Consider the following 25,098-nt stretch of genomic DNA (forward strand, 5'->3'; position numbering starts at 1 on the left):
TTGCAGACCTGTTGCTTCTCTGAGGTCTTGAAAGAACTTCTGGTTGAAGATGAAGGCCACACCGCTGATCTCCTCGACCTTTGCCTCAGCCGATGTGTTCCTGTTGATGAAGTTAGCGGTGATGGCAATTGCAAGCTTGCCCCGGAATTCCTTACGCCGAAACCCTGGGGATTACAAGGAGGAAAGTGAAGGGTCAGGGGTCAGGGTGGAAAGACCGTGAATCTTGACAAAATAAAATGGTAAGTGGTGGAAATGGTCAAATCAAAAAAAGTGAGTGAAAGTAAACACTCACATTGATTTGCTTTTACAAGTCAAACCATGCAAATTATTCATAAAGGCAGCCAGACGTTTAAAAGATTTTTGTTTATCAAGCTGTGTGAGTGTAGTTCATGGTTATCCCAGAGGCAGCCTGTTGCTATCCGTCTTTAATAAGCAGTCGTTGTACAGAGAGGGGTCATGGCTCTCCCCAGGGATTCCCTCTTTGCCTGTGTGGCGAAGAGCATGAGGCCCAAGCACTCACAGAGGAAACAGACAGCCAATTCAACAAGTCCTATTCTGCTCTGCTGGGAGAGCAAACACAGGCAGACACAAACAAACACACACAGATGTGCTCAAGCGCCCATTCATATCTGAGCAGCGAAGTGAGGTCATGCACCCGACCACAGCTGTACACAAGTGAGATCATAATCCTCACGACTGACCTCCATGTGCACATACAGAAACAAACTAATAGTGTTGTTTCCCGGCCTGAACATGCAGACTTGCCTGGTAACGTGTTTCTCCTGCCGTCTGCTCCAATGATGACATCAAACTCCAGCTCGCTGACAGGGTGTGTCTTAGGGTGGACCTCAGCCCTCCAGCCTATCCCTGACAAAACACAGCATGTGTAATCAGACAGAAATGCATGAACAGTCAGACTTAAAGCTTTTGACAGATCGTTCTCTCACAAAAACACATGCTCCCTTTCCATTCATTTTTCTCCGGCTGCTCTGGCAGCAGCTTGACTCACTTACTTTCAGTCTCTTGATCTTCGGGGGGTTCAATAAGACCCCTGAACTCTACGTTGACATGGATCTCGATGCCCAGCAGGAGAGCCACTTTGAGCAGCATTAGCTGAAGTTGACGAATACCTGCAGCACAAAGACAAAGAGAAAAACACAACTCAAGTGAGATGAGCGCTACATCACCTGAAAAAACATCTTTCAAAAGCATGCAGAAAACACAAAAACCAACAAGCAGCAAAGAAAAGTGAGAAGACTGCCACTTGTACTCACTGATATGATCGATAGCACCAGCACAGAACTTCCCATGGAACTTCTTGGCCCCGAGGCCCCTGAGGTCCTGGATGGTGAAGGGCCAGAGGTGCAGCACATTGTTCCTGGAGAAGGCATCTCTCTTCTCCAGCAGCACCACTTTGGCGCCCAGGAAAGCCAACTCGATGGCTGTACGGAGGCCGCATGGCCCCGCACCAATGATTATACACTGGAGACGCACAGAGAGACACAGATGTTATGATTGAGCTTTGTTTTGAGTTTAAAATGAAATATCAGAAACATTTGCCTTTAATTTTCAGCTGTTTTAAGTTTAGATTTACAAGCTCTCACTTAACTGAAGTTTACAACAAACAAATCATAGCGGTACTGCCGATGCAGGCCTACCTTTGAGTTGGCACAGGCACGACCCTTCTTATACTCCTTTTGGCTGGCCCTCTTGTCTAACTTGGCCCAGAGTGCCTTGGCCTTCCAGTAGTTGAGTTTGGACTTGAGCTTGTGATAGAAGATCTTGGACTCGGTGGGCCTGACCTCCAGGTGCTCACAGAGGTCCTGGAAGGCCTTGAGCGTGCCCTTGAACGTGCTCCCCTGGGTGAACTTGTCGAACAGGACGTGGGACAGGTTCACCCCATCTCCTCCTGTTGCACCGGCGCCTCCATCCCCCATGGTCCAGGCTTACACTGCAGGGCTGTGAGGGCCCTTCAGCCCCGAGGCGGGGGTCTCTGGGTCCAGCCCCAGCCCTGGAACACACGCTCTCTGGTGGAGGGCTTTAACTCAGGCCTCTGGCATCTTCATTCTGTTAGCAAGATGGAGAAAGAGAAAACTGAGTGAATCATAGAAGATAATTCAACATTTAGCCACTAAACTACTGCATATTACCACAGAAAGTTTTCTATGCTTGAATTATATCAACACTGCTCAATCCAACATAAGCTTTAATTAAAGACTAAACGAACGTCAGCACAGATATAAGGAGTGGATTGCCTCATTTTGCCTCTTTTGGCACCATCCTAATGAGACCATATGCACAATGGCTGGTCAGACATGCAATCAAAGCAGCAATTGAGGATAATGACCAGGTCATTTAAGGTCATTTTTCAGCAGTGACATGACCTCTAACAACCTCTTTCTGCCTGTAATGAGGCTGCTGGACACAGGAAAGGCAGTGAATCCACACAAAGCCAAACAGGAAACACACAGGTCTCTAGTGTCTACATATATCTGTGTGGCACAGAATCACTCCAGACACTGCAAAATTGCCAAAACACTGAGATAGTAACAGCAATTTTCTCAACTGTAAATGGCCCCTTGTTTGTCCGAGCTTCCTGTGGGAGTAGTTGACTTTAGCTGCTTTACCTGCTCTGAGTTGCAGTTTTGTGTGTTCTGTTGTTTTTTTTAGCCCCCAGGGGGACGAGACCATTCTTGTTATTTGGCATCTGCAGCTCAGCCGTCATGACTGGAATGTCGTGATGAGCTCCGACTGTATTCAGAAGCACAGACCCGCTTTAAAAGATTAGCTCTACTCAACATCAGTGCAAGTACAAAGGAGAGGATGACGAGAAACGTGTCAAAGCGCAAAATGTGTGTGATCAGGTCTGTTTTGCGTATATACAAGATTTTCAGCCAAGCTCTGGCTCTGTTTCACATTTTCCCCAGGGGCAACTATGCAGAAACTCGCCTTCCTTGTTCCAAATTCACAGCGGCTCAGCAAATATTAACTCTCTGCCATTCAACATGTAGAAAGAGAAAACAAACTATAAGCAGAAAAAAGATTTTACCACACTTATTTCCCACTCTCGATTTTCAGGCTCCACTGTAGCAATAACCCTTCAGTCAAGCCTCTGACTAAAACAGGGAACATTAGCTCAATCCTCCTTCAAAGAAGTCTGCAGAGCAGCCGCACACCAGGAGCTTAAGAACACCACCTCTTGCTCTTCATCAGTGTGGTGGTGCTGAACGAAAACAGTAAAAATGGTAACTACAACTTACTAAAACTAACTTAAAACAGGGGAAATTGAGTGGAAACTATCAGGTGTCTGGGACACAATGTACAATACAAATCAATTGCTTGTAAACTGTTATTCTGCTGTCTCGAAACAACTAAACTTTCAATGTCAGAACTTTAAACACATGTTGGTCGAGTTGTTCTTGGAGATGATGAACCAGAGGAGTGTGACATCTGAGCATTAGTGTCACAGGGATTATCATTAATGAATCATTTGAAATTTTGGCCAACATTGAAAATGATAAATATGTCAGACAATTGGAAAAAGCATAGTAGGTCCCCTGCAAATTAATAGTTAACCAAAAGACATCAGATTTATATTATTGATTAAAAATGTATCTTTAATAATAAACAGATTTTTAGATGTTTGGGACTTTTTTGTTAGAAAATGATTCACCACTTAACACTGTCGGCCCTTCTTCTCTCATGTAAAAACCTTGAGCTGTGTACTGTAGTCTCCAGGAAGCTGCAGTGTTAGTTGATGGAAACCAATGTAGTCCCCGTCCCAGTGGCAACACACCATGAAAGAGAGGCAGGTACAGAGGTCAGCCGGCCTCCTTTTCACACCCTGCCAACTCCTCACTGCAGTGAAAACAGCAGGCTCTGGGTTTGGCTCTGCCTCAGTCAGTCTGAGGGCTGCAGTGCCAGCACAGACGGAAAGAGCCCTGCTCCAACACAAGCGTTTAGATAACCGGCTACTTCATTTCCTCCCTGAACGTACACGGTTAGAGTGCAACCTTGAAAACGTAAACGCACAAGCTGTGAGGTTCATCTGCACCTGCGGTTCTGTAAAGTCTGTGGTTGTGAATGGGTGCCAACAATGCTCAATAAATCATTGGTGGTTGTATTATGTAGTGGTAGCATATATGCAAAGACAGTACACACCGTACAACATTCAACATTGACAGACAAATAAGGGATGCTCTCATTGATTGACTGTCAGTAAGAATCAGGCAGTATTCATCGCAAATGACTCAATTGATCCTTCTTAATTCAGCTGTCAATAATAATGGCAAAGTGATCAGGATCAAGACTGACAAATACATTGATGTCTGTCATATAGATTCTAAGCAGCCAAAGCCTGTGCCTGTTCATCGCCACAAGCACTGGAGATGCTGGGCTGGATGCTGTGCAGTCACGTTTGTCTGCAGTTACACTTTCCACATGGCTAGTCAAGCTATTTGGTTTACTAAGTTAGGCAAAGAAACATGTGGGTGATAAAGCATGAAGCAGGAACTAGAGAATATTTGGCATTTTTTTGCAATCAGGAACCACTCAGCACCAGTTGATAAAAAGCCAAGGGCATCTTCAAACAGCGCAAGGCCAAACGTCCTCCACCTGAATTCTTGCACTCGACTCGTTGACCTTGGTCTGCAAGTCAGTGACAGAAGATAAAGTGAAGAGATCAAAGTTCATCTGCATTTAGACCATTTTTTTGAGGCAGGGAAGAAAAAAAGCAGGTCATCGCACAACCTTGTGACCCTTATCTAGAACACACAGGTTGTTTGCCTCAGAACAGAACAGGAACTTGGGAGGATGGTCTCAGGGAGTTAGTGGTTTGATTAATGGGGAAACAAAATCTTTCTTGCAAGCACCAAGTCCTAATCCACAGCAGAATCTGAAGTCATTTCCTCCGTGGGATTTTAAAGACATGCAGGTTATGGGGACACATCAAGGACCAAGGAAATGAGGAGACACTAACCACCTTCATGAAACACTTCTGAGAAAGTTAGCAGGAAACATCTAAACCACTTGGACTTCTTTGGAAGGAAATAGGGGCTGAAACTGCTGACTGACATGCTGTGTCACAGAATGCGTTTGTGTGAGCTGTCAAAGGATGGCTCAGCTCGGGCAGGCTGCTGGGACACACTACCCCCCCCACCCCACTTAATGACAACAATAAACTCGGCCTATAATTTGAATAATAGTCGCCTCCTGCAGAGACCCATATGCTCGCTCGACGGGAGAGGCTGCAGCATGTGTTTCTGTTGGGGCCGAGGGTGGATTCGCCCAACAGAATCCTGTTTTGTTCCACAACACTAAAATCCCAACCACACTGTTTTAAGTGGATAATGAAAAGAAGAAAAAAAAATCACAACAGCTTTGGCTTAGGCAGGCGCACAAAATCTCCTGACATCTGGATAAACTGCCGGATCTCACACATTCACAGAATACACACACGAATTACGCACATGCATGCAAGCCTTTACGCATGCAGCCTCCCCCCAGTATGCGCGCACACACACACACACACAGACACACACACACACAGACGCACGCACGCACGCACGCACGCACGCGCGCACACACACACACACACACACACACACACACACACACACACACACACACACACACACACACACACACACACACACACACACACACACACACACACACACACACACACACACACACACACGCAGCATGCCTTTGCTTTTCGCTGGTTGTATTACATCATCCTCTAATCTAAAAATAGAGCCAGGGATTAGGCCACTAGGCTACACATGTGACAGCACTACTCTGACATTGTAAACACTGGAACTGCCAACGGTGAAAAACAATTTGGACTATAAATAAGAACTGATTGCAAAGCTTTAAGGCGGGATAAATAAATATACTGCAGTTTAATATTAATCAGGACTTGTAGTGATGTTTTGTATATTTTGCTTTGTTGCTTTTGTGTGTGTGTGTGTGTGTGTGTGTGTGTGTGTGTGTGTGTGTGTGTCGGTATTTCCTTAAATAGCATTTTCTCCTCTGTCGATCTCTAGCTCAGGCATGACCGATGCTCGGAAGACGGAGCCTGGAGATGAAAGTAATATCCCGACTGGTCTCCTCCTCTCATCCATCAGCGCACATGGCAGACAGGTGGAGGGAGCACAGGATGCGATGTGATCTCTCTCCCTGAGCGGTGGACATCTTCACAATAATAGATGTGCAAACCGAACCTTCAGTCAATCAGACTTGTAGCTCACCAGAACCAATATACCAGTTCTGCTCCGCTCTGTTTACTTTACGATGACTTGATGGTTTAGGATCAACTCAGCAGCCTACGTGTAACTATGATCATCACTACAATAATTGCAGCCTTATAACAGTGTGACTTTATACTAACTACATAGCAACACAGCAGCAGATGAGGTCTATTCCTGGGCTGCCTGTAGGCTGTAGTTAACTCTGACTGCTCCATTGTTTGTTCGACTTAATGACGACAACATTAAAGCTATAAAAAAAATCATCACCACCACCATCATCATGTAACTGAAAACACAGGACAATGCTAGGCTTATTTGTAAAGGAACAGCTCTTCCTTAGCTCCGCCGTGGAGGGTGTTTTCACCTTGGTTCTGCTTGTCAACAAGATTACACAAAAAGTCCAAAGCTGATATGCACCAAAGCAGGTGGAGGGTGGAACTTATTCAATTTCAAGATTTCATAAACTATCTGTGAAGGTGCAGCCCTAAAGTGTGATGATCAGTGTGACACAGAACAACCCATTTTAAAAAGGACAGAACCTTTGACCAACACATCCTGTCACACTCACCACATGGAAGTGTGTAAGTACAGCAGCCGTATGATGATTATCAGGGGTGTGGTGTTATGATTCTAGAGAATATAGTCTATAAACACCTGCGCAGAAAAAAGGTTTGTCTTAACATGGAAGTATAATAACAGCAGTATCAACGGATCGTCACTCCAAGCCCTATCACAGTGAGTCAGCATTAAGATAACACACATGACGCTAAAGTCAACAGACTGGATGGCTGCCTTACTCTCAGTTATCGTAAAGATATCCTCATTATGTTACGAGCCCAGAGCAACTCCCTTCTTGAGCTGCGTTCCTGTACACAGGAGTGGAGACACTTGTGTGTCTATTCACATCAGCTGAAAGAGCCTTACAGCTCACTGAGTACACCAACATTTATTGACTGAAAGTCAACGTGCTCCTGGCAGAGGCCGTCTCCAGACCATCTGGCATTTGAATCACTTCTGCTCCTGACAGTCGGTCTCAGTCGGGCTGCGTCGTGCGGCTGAGCACTTCATTTCAGCTCCCATGCACGACTGATACAGATTTCCACCGACTCCAGCTGCAGATCAACCTCCAAGCCAATAAACATTGAAATTCCATGTTGTCCTCTCCTAAACACTAAACAGACTGACACATTAATAGTCAGCACACTGGGAAAACATCATGCTCTTAAGTCAAAGTCAAATCCATCACTTATGTGGTCGCCTATAATAAACAGTAGGGATGGGTCAGGATTTTTCAAATCTTTGAACAGAGGTTAAATAATACAAAATAAAAAAAATCGAATCATTTATACAACAGTTGCCTTGCCTTGTTTTTACCGGCATCTGACAGTAAGTTAAAGTTATAGTGGCGTTATTACCACTGGCATCGATGCACTTAAAAGTCTGTCATCAAAATCAGTCAACCACCATTAAACAACAAAAGAAGAACAATGCGTTACCACAACACGGACAAAATTGTGTGGAACTAGCAGATTAGAAGCATGTAAAGGTTTTAGTCGTCTCTCTGATGGAAAATAACCCACGTTAAACTCAACCAACACTTGACCTTTTCAAATTATATTATCTAAAAGGCTAAAGGGATTGAAGACCAGAGGTCTGACTTCCTGTCTGCTCAGCTGTGCTGCCAAGGCAACCTGCAATTCTGCCTGCCCCCCCGAAAGAAGACACTAATTGAATCAGAGCCCCGTTAAATTTCTGAATCTCCTGGTCATAGACTCATTCATACCATGACAAGGGAATTTGAATAAATTGATTTTAAAGTGCAAAGCCAATGAACAATTAACTCCCAATCTCTCTCTGAGGCTGCTCAGGGGAATGTTTGCTGATGACAAAGGGTCGTTTTTATGAAATCAATGTTAGTAACGGCTCCGGGGGAGTGTGAGCTCATGCCCAGACTGCTTGTTTGTGGGCGCCAAAACATGGTGGATCAGAGCTGCCTGCCAGCGCTCCCTGCAAATATTTGATTTAGGAAACCTCTCAAATCTTAACTTGAATGCTACTTCTCCCACCTTCATGCCTTTCATAACCAGGGGAGAGCAGACACCGCAGCTATGCAGCCATAAACACAGGGAACCACAAGAGCAGGAAAATCACATAAAGCACAGCTATTCGTTCATTTATGCCACAATTAGCCCTGCTCATAAAAATCTTCCTGGGTTTGCACATTTGTTTATCTGTCTTGGTCATTTGCATACTTCACACCAGAGTGTGCAGCGAGATGGAGGCATGTATTTGGTTACTCATATACTCAGATCCATCCTTCCCAGCGAACTAGGAAGTGTAATCTGAGACCAGCAGGCAAACACAGTCAACACAGACAAGTCTCCAAGGCTTAGTCATGACCGGTGCGGAATGGAGGCATGCGGGAGGGAAGGAGAGAATGCCCAAGACCGGGTGCACAACCCGTTCAACTTAAATTTCCATCCGACAAAGGAGAAATCAAATGAGAACAGATATATAAACAATCAAATCAAAAAAACGAATTAGGCCAAAAAGTGGATACAAAAATAACTAACACGCCAATCACAAAGGTTGCGCACTTTCCTGACAAAGCAAACATCTATAATTGTTTCTTTTGTTTCTCCGTGTGTTCAGACACGAGGAATGATGGACGGGAACATAAACAGCAGGGCCAGGACACGAAAAAGCTAACCTATGAAGCCCCCACACACTTTTAAGAGCTAACCCCAGCGCATGTTTCCTATTCTCGCAGGCCATGGGAAACTGCAGCGTTACGCAGTTCACTCACCGTTTCAGCTCGGCTCTCTTCCCCGTATTGATTACAAAGCTAACGTTTAAACGTCAAAGAGGCTCAGAGAAAACAGCCAGAATTCCAAAGTGAGTGTAACAGCCAGGAGAGCTGGAACTTTTCAAGAATGAGAAACAAACTGATATTCCCACAACAGGCACTGTGGGATTTATTGCCAAGGTTTACTGAACTGAGAGGATGGAGCTGTGGTCATGACATTATGAACACTTGTTTTAAAAGTAGAGAATTATCCTCCCGATATTCAATTTTGACAAATTTGCTGAGATAAGACAGAATCAACAGAAAAAGCTGCTATATTCTGATTCTAGATGCTAATTCTACTAAACAACCGATGTAAAGAAAAGTAAAGAAAAATCTATGTTTCACGGAGTTCAATGCACTACAAAAAAGGTGGGGGTGTTTGGAGAGCACATTCCTCCTGCAATCCTACAAAGTGTCCTATCCATGTTAAAGAAAATGAAATGATGTACCTGGATCCACTACAAAATTATGTGTTCTTCGTTGAGTCCTGCTCCAGCTCCCAACAAAATTTCATGGAAATCGATTCAATAGTTTTATAGTAATCTGGCTGACAGTAAGACAAACAAACAAACAAACAAACAAATGGCACTGAAAACATAACGGAGGCAACACAACAACTCTGCCCCAGGCGTAGAGCCACCCAGTGGTCATGGACCTACATTGTTCAACATTTTCAGATTCATGGCTTCCACATTTTCCGACATCAGTGCCTCATTTGAAATAATTGCATGATCAGTATCATCTGACAGCACCATGGAATCCAGAGGCTGCTTTTCAAAGCCTCGATGGGACACGCAGCAGTGACACGCAGCCAGCGCAGGGCATAATCCACATCCACGCTTGTTTCCTCTAATCTCCATGCGTGGGCGTAGTAGTTCAGATGGTAAACAAGTTACGGGATGTTTGGGGATATTGAGGTTAGGAGGAAAATCAGCTGAATGAGCTCCCAGTAGTTCTCTCTCTCAGCGCCAAGACCGACGGGCCAGCACCTCTGTTGAGACCTGCGGAGGCTTTGACCTTTCTCCAGGGCTCAAACATCCTCAAATTGGGATTTATGACAGGCGGTCAGATCGCAGTGAAGCAGCTGCAGCAAACTCACAACCCCCGAGGACCCAGACGAACTAGAGAAGTAGCTTATATGTACACTGAGCACACTACCAGAGTGAAGTCCAGGATACCTAATAGGCTGACTGTAAACTGAGGCCTGTGGAGAGCAGGTATACAAATATCAGCTGGGCCAAGACCTACCCTCCTCGGTATGAGGTTTGGCCGGTCAGTGCATACTACTAAAGCTCATTATCCAGTGTTGGCTTTCACTCAGTCAGAAACAAAATCTCCTGTTTGCACTGTTGTGTTACTGCTTCATTTCACAGACTCTTCAATTCATTTTTCAAGGTCACATTTCTGTTAGATGTCAAACCTCTTTTTTTCAGTTGTGATAAGATGAGAAAAATCCCCCAAAAAACCTTTCTTTCCCCATCCTCAAGTCAAACCCCTTCAGAAGTCACATATGCAAATCAAGCAGACATTGACTCGAGCACATGCAAGAGAGGAATTCTTCCCAGCCTGAGATTGCTCAATCATTTCATCCCCTCTGCACCATTCCACTAACAGTCCACCAAGGACCAGAGGAAGGTCGGCTTTCCTGCTTCAACTGTGCAGAGCTGCAGGCTCATCAAGTGCGAAGGTAACCGAACACCCACACTGAGCCATGAGTCCTACCAAATTACACTTTAATCCCTGTCACATATTACAAGGCGCAGGCTGTAGTCAGATTGAGTGTTTGGCAGTTGCTGTGCAGATTATTATTAAGACTAGATGAAAAGTTGAAGTGCTTGGCTGTAAATCATGTTTCAGTAAATAAATAGAAATGGAGGGTGGTGCCATGGATTAACTAGAAAGGAGTGGAGAGTAAATAGACCATAAAGGAGTTTCAGTTAAATCCAGTGTGAGAAGTAACAAATCTTCAGTCAATAATTGAACAAACACACAAACACAAGCCCTTCAATTTACTTCCATACTAACATCAGAGACATGGCCTAGTGCTGGCAACTCGCATCTCCAGCCACGCCCTGATGGGGAAGAAAAGTCCAGGTGAGACAAGGCCATTGTAGAATATTTCACTTTCTTCTGGGAAAGAACATTTGCTGTGCTTGTTTGTCCATAAGGCCTGCCAGAGAAAAATCTGTCTCTTGTCCAGATAGGCAGATAACAAGGCCCCGGGCTCGTCCACACACAACCTGAGAGTGAATGTGAAATATGATGTGGTCTCAAGAGGGATGAACGGTTTACCGGACTGAAAGGGGGCTGGCGTGGAGGCAATGTGAGCAACTATAGGCTGAGCAGCTGTTAGATGCTTCCCGAAGCCCGATGGCTGAATAGGACAAGCTGTTATGTAGGTTTCAGAATATAAAGCGGTGTCAGAATTGGGCCTGACTGTTCACAGAACAGCTATCAGGCTACATCCGCCTAGTGCTTGTCAACACCCATGGCTGCTACTGTGCTCTCTTGTGTCTGAAAATACAAATACATGTGTTCATAGTTATAATGAATATAAGTTACAATGCAGAGAACAGCAAAAAAACTGAACTCCACAGTCTGCACAAACAATAGCTGACAAATACAAGCTATGTGACCAAAGGTTATATTTGAATGGTATTTGACAGAGGCCCCTGGTTTTGCAAAAATGAATGGTAATAAAAAAATATGTTGTACTTACATAACAAAGCTTAGATATCGGTTGAATTAGACCACTTTTCCATTCACTTACATGGGAAAGTGGTCTCAGACACTGTAAGCCTTGAAATGATTACAGCATAGTTAGGAATTAGGTTGGAAGTGGCTAAATTTAGGTAAGTGTTCAGTGTGGTTTAAGTAATTATAAGGACATGAGTCAGTCAATCTGCAAAAAAAGTAAAAACATAGTGCGTCTTGGTAGCTCATTGACTAGCACGCCTCTCATGTAGCTGCAACACCTCCAGTATATATTTGTTTTTCACTTGTTATACACCTCTTTCTCTTCCGTGTCTTTTCTCTGCAACTTTTAGGTGCCAAATTATCTACCCCTTTGTCCGAATCAGCAACAAATTTTAATGGGTTCTCTCTTGGTCCATGTCTCATCCTTCCACCAAGTTAGAAGTGGTAGCTTTTGCATGATCCTGCTGACCAACAAGCCAACCAACCAACCAACAAACAAGCAAACAGGGGTGAAAACCTAACGTTATTGGTGGAGATAATTGTAAACATTATCCACAGATTAGGGGTCACAGTCTGACATGAGCGACTGATAACAGCACAGCTCCAGTTAGCAGGAACATTAGCCTCTAATAATCTAGATAAATATGAGACATGACAGATATGGAATACAGGATTAAGTTAATGAGTCACCTGGCACTGCAGCCTATCAACTGAGTTTTCCATCAACACTGTTGTAAAACTTAAACAAAAAAAAGCAGTAAGTAAGATTGTGCAGCTCTGCTATAGTATCAAGGGGCAGCAGACTGGTAAAATGTAAACAGTCTCAGGAATGCACTCGTCATACTGACCTACTTCTGACCTCCAAGGTAGAAGAAACAGCCAAGAAGTAAGTCCTTAATCCGGAGCTGTGAGAAATCACCGGAGCACATGGAGTCTGGAGACATACACCAATCTTATCAGTGTGCTTATAAGTCACACACAACTTCAACCAGTTGCTGAAAGTCCCACAAATCTGATCTATATTATCATTACTTAATTGGAAGTGAGGAAGGAGAACAGAAGTATACATTCCTGGGACCTCAAAACCTTAGGAAAAGGGAGGGCAATCATATCCTCACAGGGGTCTTGAGTTAACATGTTAGAGGTTTTAGATAACCCTAATGATATCTTAATGGCTTCTATCAGGCAGTTTGCTTTAACAATGTCGGTCTGACTCAGCAGCACTCAGGAATACATTAATCATCATGACCTCATTCAGAAAAAGACATTGTTGAAAGGGAAACATGGATATACACTGAATTCCTTACAGTGGTTACAAAACATAACCGCCCAACAGTTAACAACATGCCATTTGCATTTAGTTACAAGCATTTCTCCTTTTAGGGACGTACGCGAGACTTTTCCCAAAGTGCGTTGGCCACCAGCTGTGTCCCACAAGATTCTGATGAGTCGACATCAGAACCACACCTCTGAGCAAAACAGTTTATGACACAGCAGGAGCTGCCTTTAGAGGGCTTCCTTCCTTCTTTCCTCCTTCTTTCTGTCCTAGCTAGCTTTCCAAATCCATGGTACTTTGCAGGGTCATGGGGGGTCAGAGCCGGACGGGAACTCGCTCTGTCCCCGCTGAGCGACAGTCTGCGAGAGGTCACGGTGACTCAGCCTCGCCCTATCCTTGCGCACATCCACACTACCTTCCACGGAACTGCAACTGTATATTGATAAAAACGTGCCCAGCTTCGGCTCTGTTTCATGCTAATGCTGACTCATCATGTAGGGCAGTTTCAGGGCAGTTATGGCCGTGCGTGAGCTTTCATTGCCTCTGTAATATCATCTCCAAACACAAGGACTTGACTCTTCAATATACTGCAAATAAATTGAAGCATTTATGTTTGCTTTTAGCAGAAAATACTCTATACTACTGTTTACTGCTACTAGTATACAGTATACATTTTAAATTAGGACTGTACAAGATTTACCACTGCCATAAATATTTCCTTCTCTGATTTACAACATGGCCCAATTAATCTCTAGACACATTTCTGCCGTCTAAGGGTATATTTTGCTATATCACCGAACCCTGTAATGCTGTATACTAGAAAGTCTTGCCTTGTGTATGTATGCCATTAATACTGAGGGACATCCAGAGCAATGGTATTCTTGTATTTAAGGCAGTTTTGCTAACCTTCAGAAAACTGCTAAACATAAACCAGACACAACACCTATGTAGAAATGATGCAGAGGATGCCTCAGACTACAGGTTGAGCCAGCTCCTCTACAGAAAGGCCGACTGCAGCCTCCTTCAGTTGTTCACGTGCTGAGTCAGCCGCCAAGCAAACATCCTCCTCCTCCTCCGCTCCACATCCTGATCTCTTGAGGAAAACTGTGAGTTATGATAACACATGCGGCTCAACGGAGGCGGTACATCCCAATTAACGTCTGCCTGCCCAGCGACGCCCTGTGACCTCAGAGAAGATGTCCAAAGTCAAGCATGGCATTAAGTTGCTACAGTGTAAAAAAAGGGAGGTGGATGAAATGCAGCTAAAGGTCAGTCTGACACCGATCAATACAACCGCTGATCCATCACTCAACTGCGACAAGATAAAAGTCTTTGTCCAAGGGAGACGCCTGTCAGGTCAGGACCTCACTGCTCCTTTTAGCCACAGACTGACTCTTGTTTGTGTGTGTTGATGTATGGCCCAATGTGGGACAGCCACACGGGGTATTATGGTACTGTTATTATTGTTGAAGTCAATGTGCAGCCGGTCAAAACAACAGTGCAGACCCTCAGACTCTTCAAGCAGCAACATCATGGCAGATTGCTCACTTCCTTGCCTTTTGCCTCAAGGCTTTAATTCAGCTGAGACTTCTAGCCAAGATAAAAACCTTATCTCTCTACCAAAGACTACGGGAGAGCTATTCATTCTCTTTTAACCTCTCAGTTAGATTATTGTAATTCCCTCTATGCGGGTGTAGAACAGGCGTCTCCTCGTCGTCTGCAGTTTGTACAAAATGCAGCAGCTTGCCTTCTAACTGGAAAAAGAAGGCGTGATCACATTACATCAGTACTGGCCTTCTGTCGAATTCAGAATTGATTTTAAGAGTTTATTGATTGTTTTTAGGATTTCAAATGGGCTGGCACCACTTGCACCTTCATAATCCCTAACACGACCAAATTGATGCTTCTGGGATGTCCCAAACTGCCCCTAATCTCTGGAACTATTTAACTATTCATATCTGAAACGCTCAGATCCTGGAAAATTCATTACTAAAGACACACTTCTTCTCACTGGCTTACGATTCGAGGTGAGACCTTGATTTCATTTGCAATCGCGCAACAGTTAAATTCTCAAATATTTATGATCATTAACGTTGTTTTGAATGTATTTCTTTCATTTTCATATTTGAAGCCTGTTCTACGGTGGCCTGAGAGAGTTCAACACATGCAAATAGGAAAAACACGTGGAAATTAAGAAAACAACTTCAGCAAATACAGAAAAGTTCTGCTAATAGCGAAAACAACACCGGAAAGGGGAACGTCACAAAGCATTGAACTACAGCCAAGCTCATCACTTTGTTGGGGTCCCCTGCAAACATTTCTGTTGTCGTTTACGCAATTTGCAACGCGTTTCAGTACTAGCATGTGTTGTGACTTTTCGGAGCGCACATGTCATCAATGAATTAAGTTATTTTCTGAATTTGCACACGTGTTTTCTTGATTCGCAGTGCGTTGAGCTCTTGGCCACCGTACTGTTCAGCACTTTGGTCAACTGCGGTTGTTCACTTGCGTAACATAAATATACTTTAACTTAACTCCACTTGATTTGCCTAAAACATTCAAATATTCGGTTCCCGACATAGTCAAGAGTGTAAAATCAAGTTTCCACATTCTGCCTCACCTCTCAAATACAGAAATGAGCAGGTAAAGACTCCTAACGGCAAATACAAACTGTCAAGGTCACACCATTGGCCTTGAACAGCAAACAATACATCTATTACACAAGAAATACAAGCTGTTGGACATTAGTGGATTTCAAGCACAACACTGGGAATATGTCAGTTACTCAACACGATTATTCCCGCACATGTCTAACGTCTGATTGGCAGTTGCCCTGCATGCACACCGGTACAACCCTATAGCCGTGACCACAGGTATTGTCCACCTGGGAGCAGGTACATGTTGTACCTGTGTTGTAAACAAACACAGATGTCAGGTGGTTAGCACGCACGTCTGTGTTATTAGGCGCCATCGACTATTCACTAAAAACACAAATCACACAACAGGAGTATTTCCAGTGTAATTGATCGAGGGGGTGAGAATTCCCACCAATCCTTCCACATTCCCCGGACCGGGAGCTGCTGCACGACCGAAGACACACACGCACGATCACCGATGCAGCTCCCGCACAGCGACGTGCACCGCGCGACACGCACAACGATCCCGTGTGATTCATGACAGGTTAGCGTAGTTAAATGGTTATTAACCGCGTTAAGGCCAGCGGAGCGTGACATTCCCCGAACCAAGGTGCAGTCCGCGGGTCCGCAGGGCGCCAAGGAGAGCGCCCGCGTTTGGGAGGGGGGGGGGGACACGTCTCCTCACCTCGGACTCCGGTGGGTTTTTTTTATAATCCAATCGCACGTCCCCGGGCCGGATCCATGGCGGTGGTTCGTCCCGGTAAAAGCCAACCGGTGCTCGGCGCTGAGCAGCGGGTCGTGATCACTGGAGCCGCCGAGCGGAGGAGAAGGCGCAACTTGAAACTGACAGAGAGGGATCGGTCCACAGCAGCGGGGACGACACGGAGGGGGGGGGGAGCGAGCGAGTTGTGTGAATAACAACACCACCGAGGACATTTTTAACTAATAAATCAAATCATCCATCTTGCTCGAGTGTTGTCACAACGGTGTATTAGTTGTATTACTCGGGTACAGATGTTATATTTAGGTAAGAATCCACCTCCTTCTTCACAACCACCCCCCCGCCGCTGCTCGGAGTGAGCCGGCGTCTTTCAACTCACTTTAATGCGATTGGTCTGTCCCGCCGTGACGCGGCAGCGGTGCTGCCTTCACGTGGTGTCAGAAACTTCCCAGTCATTTGCACAACAATGGGGAAGGCGGCCGTGTTTTCACACCTTAGTGGAGTCGCAGAGAGTCTCTTTAAATGTGTGTCACGCTGCAGATGAGTAACACTCACCTGGTGACCGACTGTGACACTGACTGTGACACTGACTTGACTTTAAATTAGACGTTTGAAGAGGTAGTGTGTTAAATAACCGACGGCCCTAAAGGAGGCTTGATGACACTGTGGAAATAGAAAAAGCTGATTTCAATAAAATTTATTTTAAATATATTTATTTGATAGTTCTGATTTTGCACAGTGGCATTGATTTAGGCCCTATTTTATTTCATTTTATTTTGATATTTTAGTTATTTTACATTATTTACATATTTTTGTATTTTGCAAACCTTTGATTAATGATTGCTTGACATTTATATTGTTTTAAATGCTTTTGTCATTTTGTCTTGTAAATCCCTTTGTAACTTTAACTTGAAAAGTGCTATTTAAATACATGTATTATTGTTATTGTTGTTGTTGTTGTTGTTGTTGTTGTTGTTGTTATAAGTAGTAGTAAATAAAAATGATCAAATCTGTGTTTGAGCCATTTGTGAAATTAAACCTCAGGATTGAACGTCTTCATAGTCCCTGATGTGTTTTCAGTAATTTGATGATCAGTGATGTGTTTGTAGCCCTCCAGTTCTACGTGGCCTTTGCTCAAGAAGAAGTATCGGTGACACTGAAAGAATTCTCCTGATTGGTTGCGTGCCTTAAAGTAACACATGTAATTTCTCTGCCAAAACGAGTCTGTTGTGTCTGTCTGCTGTTGTCTTTTTTTATGTCAAGAAAAAATGCAATTTGCCACTTAAATTCCTGAACCCAGTTGTTTGTTTTCTATCAAAGCGTAGACGTGGATTGTGCAGAGGTTTGAGACCAGCTGAATCTTGCCTTTGTGGAAAACCACGCAAAGATTACAACTTGGGAAAATTATACGTCTCAAACAATCGCTTTCAAATGGCAAGAAATCACATGGAAAACAGGAGAGTGAGTCTCTGTGGCTGCTTCCCACAGACAGAAATATGGATCATTGATACGCTGCTTTGCTCCGTCTCCATCACAACACGAGCCGAGACATATCTTCATGCTATGTAAACACATTGTAGCCTGTATGTCAATGACCCAGCAAATCCAGGCTGCTAATCCCAAACACCTATTAAAAGCTGTAATGATTATTCTAAGTGTCTTGGATGATTCTAAAGAAAGGTCAACGACATGCAGGCCCTTCATAAAACCCGCTCAGCTATCAAAGTCACTGGCGCTTCAGATGGGGCACTTCTACTAACTGGAATCACAGGCTCGCAGAAACACTGCAATCTCAAGATAAAGTCCATGCACTTTGATTATTAATAGGCTTTTATCTGTATTTTCGGTGTGTAGAACATTATGCGGAGTCCTCACACTTCTGTGCCGGAAGAAGAAACCCTTCCTTGCAACTATCAGCTATCTGCAATTGAGAATTTCCTTTTTCTTGCTCTGCAGCATCCAGCAAGGCGGCCATCGTCCTGTCACCTCTTGGCAGTTGAGGTGGCTGGTTTTTTAGAGCATGCATAGGACACAAGCTACTTACTGTATAAACCTTCACTAAGATGCTGTGTAAACCTCGGCTCAAATATAGCCTATTAGCTCATATTTTGTATTTTCATTCAATTGATATTGCTATGGCTGTAATTTAAACAGCTGTTAGTGAGGATAGGATAAAGTAAGATTACGCACAGAGGAAATGCCGTTGTTACCGCAGCAGACAGGTCAGAATGAGGTAGACAAGAGAATAAAAATATAAACACAATAATAAAAAACAAATAAATAAATAAATATTGTTTGTATAGTAAAAAAAAAACTACTTTAAAATGCTGTTTGTATAGAAATAAAAGTATTTCAAGGAAAGAAGGGAAGAAACAGGACAGGGCCATTTAATGGGATTATAAGAGATAAAGGGGATATTTATTGGATTAAGCTATAAAAAAGAGCACACTATGAGGCCAGATGCAGATTATTATTCTTAAATCATACAGAATCATACAACCCTAATACAGTAGAAATACTGAAAAGTAAAATGAATTAAAAAAATCCTTATTCTACCTCTACATTTACCGAATACAAAGGCCATGTGATGCTTTATTTTATGGTGGGAAAGAAACTATTAAACTTCTTCCTTCCTGCATATTAGTGCATTACAGCTGCAACCTAAGACGAGGATTTCTTAACATCAGCAGTAAAAAAAGTAGTGAACAACAAAACAAGTGCATCTCATTCTTACGAAACAGAAACATTGCATCATATCTCTCACATGGTGCTAAAACTGGGTCCAAACCTATGCTAATTGGAAACAGCAACATTTTGACTGACTTGATTTGCAGCCAGGAGAACACACTGCTTCCACCACGACATTCCGCCTATGAGGTCTCCGATCGGAACAAGCTGCCCTAGTTGGATTTGCACGGATTTGCTAATTAAACAAACCACAAGGGGACGGAGGATGTGAACCGTGTCCACTTGTGGGAAAATGAGAGGAACACAGCCCTGGAGGAGCAGCAGGGAAGGAAAGTCATGAGCAGAAAGACTCGCTGCAGTTCACAATGCATCAGAGGGAGTTTGTCCACATTATGAAACCACCTCTGATTGTACTGGGCACCTTGGTTCCCACCACGCCTCTGCTCACCGCCGAGCTCTGTCATCAGCCATTCACTGAGGATCAATGGGAGCCAGCGGAAGCATGCACACAGCGGCTTGTCTGCATAAGGTGAGGCTGCCGTGCACATTCTCAACGTAACAAAGGATTTACACATGATGTCATCCCAGAAATCTTTTAAGAGACGTCTGTCACATCACATCATCAAATATAGATGACAATGGGCTGCAGCGAATCCCCATTCATTCTCCTGTCATGGAGCGTATGAAGTGGGACAACAAAGGTAAAGTACTCACTGTGCTGAGGGCAGACAGCTGACAGACACAAGCTGACGAACCAAAAGGTATACTGTATTCCTCCGGCTCGGATTTGTTCTCCTCTGTCTTCCTCCCTCCCTTTACTGCCCCCCCCCTTCTTTCTCTTTCTGCCTCTCCTCCCGCCTTCTTTCCCCTCCTCTTTTTCTCAGCACGGCAAGATGCTGCCTGGACCAGTGCTCGTTGTCATGGTAACCAAGACTAGGGGGATTTTCACGTGACTGGCTCTCCCCGGGCTCCTATTGGTCGGACGCGTTGAAGTAAGGAGGGATGGGGGGGTGGTGATGTCACACACACCCCACCGGCTCACAAATGGGAGGGGTCCTCGGGATCAGGCCGCCTGCAGGCACACGCACACACACAGACACAGACACAGACACAGACACAGACACACGCACACACACACACACACACACACACACAGACACAGACACAGACACAGACACAGACACACACACACACACACACAGACACAGACACAGACACAGACACAATGGGTGTCTTTTTAACAGTGGAGCTGCAGTGGAGCTGGTAGACGGTGAAGGATGATTCCACTGGACAGACTTAGTGACACGCTGACTGACTTATAGGACTTCTGATCTGAGGTGTCAGGCTTGCCTGTGGCTCTGACTCAGCTGCCCCCCCTACCCCCCCATAGTTTACTCTCATATGTGATGCAAGTGCTGCGGCTGCCACTAAAAATATGTGCTCCTGCCGGGGCCAGGATTTAGAAACAATACAAGCGTTACAAGACACTCGAGAGCCCCAGTATGTGGCAGCTTGACCTGCTTGGCCTCCCAAATCTCAGCCTCTGCTACAGGGGCCTGCGAGGGGCCTATTTATAGCTCCACCAAATCCAGACCAGAGCATAGCTGCTGTTCACTCTCACACACAGTGATATTCCTTGTAGATACAGGGTTTGACATTTAAACAGTGAAAACACGGAGCTTTCAGGAGCCAACAAATACAATACAGAGGCCGACTGCTGTTCCTGCTCCTGCTGATAATGAGTTAATGACATAAATGTACTTGAGTTTACGTCAATACTGCACACTTATCATTCTGCCGAGCTGTAAAAGTGATAGAAATACAAATAATAGAGCACCATGGGCATGTACGGAACAGCCCAATTGCCATAATTGCATAAGTATTAGTGTCATGCAGTCATGAATTTTACAATCATTATTTGCAGACTTAAAAGCTGAGGGAAAAGTTGGCGCAAGAGCGGCAGCTATGAAAGCAGCATTTGATGTTGCTGTTGAGTGACAGGGGGGAAAATGTTTTCCCATGTTCATCGAGGCAATAAAAGATTTCAGAGAGAGAGCCTGGGTGTTTCACAGCCATTTTTGGGGGGAAAGTAGGTCTCTGTTAATTTCACGCTCATTCCCAACGATGACACGAGTAATCATGGTCCAGGCTTGTTGTGCAGACTGTTGTGCAACAGTCTGGGATCGCTCCAGTTCTGCCAGAGACTCACGGAAATGTTCTTGTTCTGGGAGAGTCTGATGTTCTCTGAGCCGAAGTCATGTGTCGCCTCCGAGCAACTCTAAAGTGTGTCTCATTAATCATGAGGAGAACGAGTCCTTAAAGTGGGTGATTGTTTATTTTTTAGGCCATTTTGTTTTAGAGTTTAAAGGAATTTCTGGAATTTATAGCCGTCATCTCCTCCATCCTTTTATTATCTAAACTGCGTATCCCTTGAGGGTCACAGGGGGAGCTGGAGCCAATCCCAGGTAGTAAAGGGCAAGAGGAGGGGTACGCCCTGGTCAGGTCGCCAGCGTGCAGAGACACACACACACACACACCTAACATACCTCCAGACAGGTTAGCCTCTTCAATTTACCCAACCACAAGGTTTTAGGACTGTGGCAGGAAGCCTGAATACCCGGGAAAACACAGAGAGAACATGCAGCTCCACACAGAGAGGCCCTGGCCAAGCCGGGCTTCGGACCGGGTACCTTCCTGCTGTGAGACGACAGCGCTAACCACTTCATCACTGTGCCGCCCTCAGCCTTCGTTTCCTTATGGACAGAAATAGATCCTGACATTTGGACACTTTGCTCCGTTGGGCATGAACAAAAATCCAGACACCTGTTATCTTTGGGTGTTTCATTACACTCAGGACGCACAGTAATCAGACATGAGCCGAAGATTGCACACCTCCTGTTGCTCTATGTCTAAATACCTTTCTTCAGTACTTTGACACATTTTTGAATGAAATAAAGCAAAATATATGGGATTGAAACCAACACAACACCAGAGAGTTCATGCAAAATAGAAAATGTTTCCAAGCCCTAAAAACTATTAAGATGACGGGTTGCCTGCTACACAGTTAATCTAAAACAAGTAACTGTCTTTAAGCTGTATAAATCTGTCTGAATCAACCTGAAGCTCAAACATCTTCAGCTTCAAACGCAACTGGCGCTCTGCATTATGCAGCCATTATTCTTCCACTGCTATAACTGGGCAGTGAGTTTATTAATAAAACATGCACCACTGTCTCCAAAGCCATTTGTCTCTCTCCAACCAGCAGACACAACATACATTAAGGTATAATTCACTCTAAGAAAAACATGGAAGAGAATTCAATACTGTCAGACATTCAGAATTGCTTTCCCGGTGCTTCCCACAATTATATGCTTAAATGTTAAAAATGTTGTTGAGCACAGCCTTGATTTCTGCCTTATTTTGATGAGATGCAGATTTTAAAAAATAGTCACAATTACAGCACATGAAATAACAGTGCATGTAAAGTAGGTCCCAGTTATTGTAACAGACTGCAGAGTAAAGAGGGCGTAGCTCTGACAGCACTGACACAACACAACAGTTCATCAGCCCCAGTTAATGAATTCCAGACACAGTCAGAATGTGAGTGAATGTCAGTGAATATCCAATATTGAGGCCATAACTGGCTTTTCCCGACTTCTATCGGGTCCTAAATGTTTATCTCATCCCTGACTCCTCTTCTGGGACCATGAATAGGTGGAGGAGATGATGAGAGCAGTGATACTAATAGGTTCTGCCATCATGTTCAGCGCCTGCCATCAGCAGCCTGTTATGGATCAGTGAGCACTGGGCAGCAGAGGAGGGGCAGAGGGAGGAGAACTACTGGAGAGCAATGGAACCAATATTCCTCCAACAATCGATCTCACTGGATGTTGAGACTTTATATATTTATATTTTTACGAAAACTGAAATCTTTAAGACTTAGATCAAGAAAACTCATTACATTCTACTATATTTCAGATAAAACTACACATTTTATGAATAATTTGAAAATAAATGAAGGAAATCTCAATTTCTACATGAAATAGATACAAATGAAAACACAAATTACTGAACTGATTGTACAGTGCAGAACCTGAGACTTGAGGAAAAGTCAGGAGATCATAAAAGTCATTGAAACTTATCCTGTGTGGACCATGGATGTCTGAATTCGCTATAATCCATCCAATGGACATCTTTATTCTGAAAAAAAGGGCGGATCAACGGACCAATCGATGTTGCTGTCCATGGAGCAATAATTATAAGGTATAAGACAATAGACTGTTGTTCTATATGTATGTAATGAAAGCATGTTAAATAACCCAATACAGTCCAAAGAAGAAATATAATGAAAGTAGATAGGTAGGCCTGTATTATTATCGACATATAAAATATGATGGAGTGACTGAAATATTGCCTCATTTGATGTCAGTATTAATCTAATGGACAAGCTAAAGTGATTACCCTGCTTTCTAGCTGCTTAGTCCGATTAGTGTAAGAAACAGACATCACAAGATTAGGGGATGATGCAAGGTGACTATCCTGCACTGTAACAACTGCATCCCAGCATCCACATAAACATACAGAAGACAAACGACCAAATGACCAGAGACGCATAATATCTGAGTTCCCAGTAAAGTGACCACATGACATTTAACAAAGACAGATCACTGCGGACTGGATGTTTCCAGCTTTCATACAGAGAGTAATTGTGTAAACCCACAGTGGAACACAACATGAACCCTTTCAAGACAAACAAGTGATACTGAAAAAGGTCTTCCCGGAATCACGTCGGTATTTTTAGGTAACATGAATCCCGCAAGTGCTGTAACTCGAACATTTAATTTCCTCCACGACGATGAGCACTAACCCTGTGCAAACACTGCGCAAATCAGCCCCATGCAGTCTGCCCCGGAACAGGATGGGCAGAGGGAAATGAAGAGAGAGTGGAGTGTGTGTGGTGGTTGGGGTTCGGACGGGAGGAACCGAAGAGAGCGAACAAACACATTGAGTGAAAACACATCAATCGGACTGAGAAGAGAAGTGAGAGAAACGAGTGCAGACAGTGAGGCCTGATTTCAGGAGGTCTGGCTGTGGACAAGTCTAAATTTAACTGTATGTCTTTAGGAGACCTCAGACCAGGGTTGTGTGAGGACTGAAACGGCAGCAATGGTCAGGGTGCGGCCACTCTGGATCCATTTCGCTGGCTATTTACTGTGTCCATGAGCTGCACGGCAGACTATAAATCCAGCTTGTCCTAGAAGTCAACAGGGTTAAAGATCACGGCTGTGACACTGTGTTCCCACCGCTCCCTCACCCTTAGCCATATGATGACCCTGAGCTAAGTCTGGCTGAGACCATGGGTGTTAAGGGGTCAGCCTGTGGTCCATGTCTAAATTGGATTGGCCATTAGTGGTTCACACAATGAGGAGTGTATTCAAATATTGCTAAAATAGAATTTTATCCTTTTCTACTGAGGTTTCCTATACACACACCTAATCTCAAACTATAAGTGAAAGGATTCAGTGAGATGTGTGAGTTTCTTGTTCTTAGGCACAGTTCATTGAGCTAATAGCTAATGTGAGCATGCTAAGGTTGATGATCTAAACACGCAGGGTGCTCAGTGTAGTTGTCATCCTAATAAAGTGAGTTAGCATACAAACATTTGTTAAATTGCATTAGTCACTAAATAATAAAATTCCATTCATCTGCTTTGGTTGTTTGTCTCTGTATGTTGGACATGTGATTCGCTGGCAACCTGTCCAGAGCCCGGCTCTCGCTCAATGTCAGCTGGGATAGGCTCTACATGAGGTGTAGATAGAGGATTGATGGATGGATGGATGGATGGAAGGATGGATGGATGGATGCTTTGCATTGGGTTTGGACGGAGAAATCTCAGAGTCTAAAAACCATCTGCATGACTAGACACCAGTAGCAGGTGCAAATAAATAAATAAACATATTTAGGTAAACCAAACTATTAAG

At 44.0% G+C, this 25,098-nt stretch overlaps 1 protein-coding gene across 4 annotated transcripts in view; it reads right to left on the reverse strand.

Moving 5' to 3' along the window:
* Positions 1 to 16,745, reverse strand: part of mical3a (microtubule associated monooxygenase, calponin and LIM domain containing 3a) — a 60,976-nt gene extending 44,231 nt beyond the window's left edge. The window contains exons 1-6 of one of the 4 annotated variants that reach the window (XM_034588301.1): positions 16,394 to 16,745; positions 1,659 to 2,067; positions 1,275 to 1,482; positions 1,014 to 1,130; positions 766 to 867; positions 9 to 164 (exon numbers count right to left, since the gene is read on the reverse strand). In XM_034588301.1, the coding sequence (XP_034444192.1) occupies positions 9 to 164; positions 766 to 867; positions 1,014 to 1,130; positions 1,275 to 1,482; positions 1,659 to 1,937 (862 nt within the window). In that variant the 5' untranslated portion in view covers positions 1,938 to 2,067; positions 16,394 to 16,745. The remainder of the gene's footprint in view (positions 1 to 8; positions 165 to 765; positions 868 to 1,013; positions 1,131 to 1,274; positions 1,483 to 1,658; positions 2,068 to 16,393) is intronic. The other 3 variants (XM_034588303.1, XM_034588302.1, XM_034588304.1) reach the window with 3 other exon arrangements.
* Positions 16,746 to 25,098: the final 8,353 nt, after the last annotated feature.

This window comes from Hippoglossus hippoglossus, chromosome 6, assembly GCF_009819705.1.
Source record: "Hippoglossus hippoglossus isolate fHipHip1 chromosome 6, fHipHip1.pri, whole genome shotgun sequence".
Lineage (NCBI taxonomy): Eukaryota > Metazoa > Chordata > Actinopteri > Pleuronectiformes > Pleuronectidae > Hippoglossus > Hippoglossus hippoglossus.